The 482-nt window shown below is 47.7% G+C and overlaps 1 protein-coding gene across 1 annotated transcript in view; it reads right to left on the bottom strand.

Annotated features, from left to right (window-relative positions):
- LOC141953665 (mycolipanoate synthase-like) overlaps positions 1-482 on the bottom strand; it is a 14,900-nt gene extending 14,418 nt beyond the window's left edge. The window contains exon 1 of the mRNA XM_074892423.1: positions 422-482. Within this exon, the coding sequence (XP_074748524.1) occupies positions 422-482 (61 nt within the window). The remainder of the gene's footprint in view (positions 1-421) is intronic.

Genomic DNA, 482 nt, shown 5'->3' with positions numbered 1-482 from the left:
GGCAGCTTTCTTCTAGGAAGACCCAACCTATTTATACTGCAGGCAGAGAAGACCCTCTGTGTAGGCCCTTGATCTGTCCTGTCCTTATGGGTGCACAGTCCTGCAACAACACACAATCGTCCAGCCAGTGCACATGCAGAAAGCTCAAATCATCCCGGACCCACCCAGTACATTTGTATATGTGTGCAGCTCAGCGCCCTGCCCACAGCCAGCACTGCGGGTCTGTCTGTCAGCGGACAAATTTGAACCACTTACTTCCCACCACAGCATGACCTTTTACAAAGGTCCTACAAGTAGCAAAGCAATGAATTCTACAAAAGTAAGGGAGGAACATGCCATTTTCCTCCACCTCAACATTAATGAGTGACTGTGCTTTTCAATGTTCACACAGCAGCCTGCTTTGCTTTTACACAAAACTTACCTCCAGGAAAGTTGCATCCTATTCCCACAACAGCAATTTCATCTCCAGTCTCTGTCTCCAT

This window comes from Strix uralensis, chromosome 1 (genome assembly GCF_047716275.1).
Source record: "Strix uralensis isolate ZFMK-TIS-50842 chromosome 1, bStrUra1, whole genome shotgun sequence".
Lineage (NCBI taxonomy): Eukaryota > Metazoa > Chordata > Aves > Strigiformes > Strigidae > Strix > Strix uralensis.
Note: the sequence above shows the minus strand (reverse complement) of the source record. Positions and strands in the feature narration are given on the sequence as shown.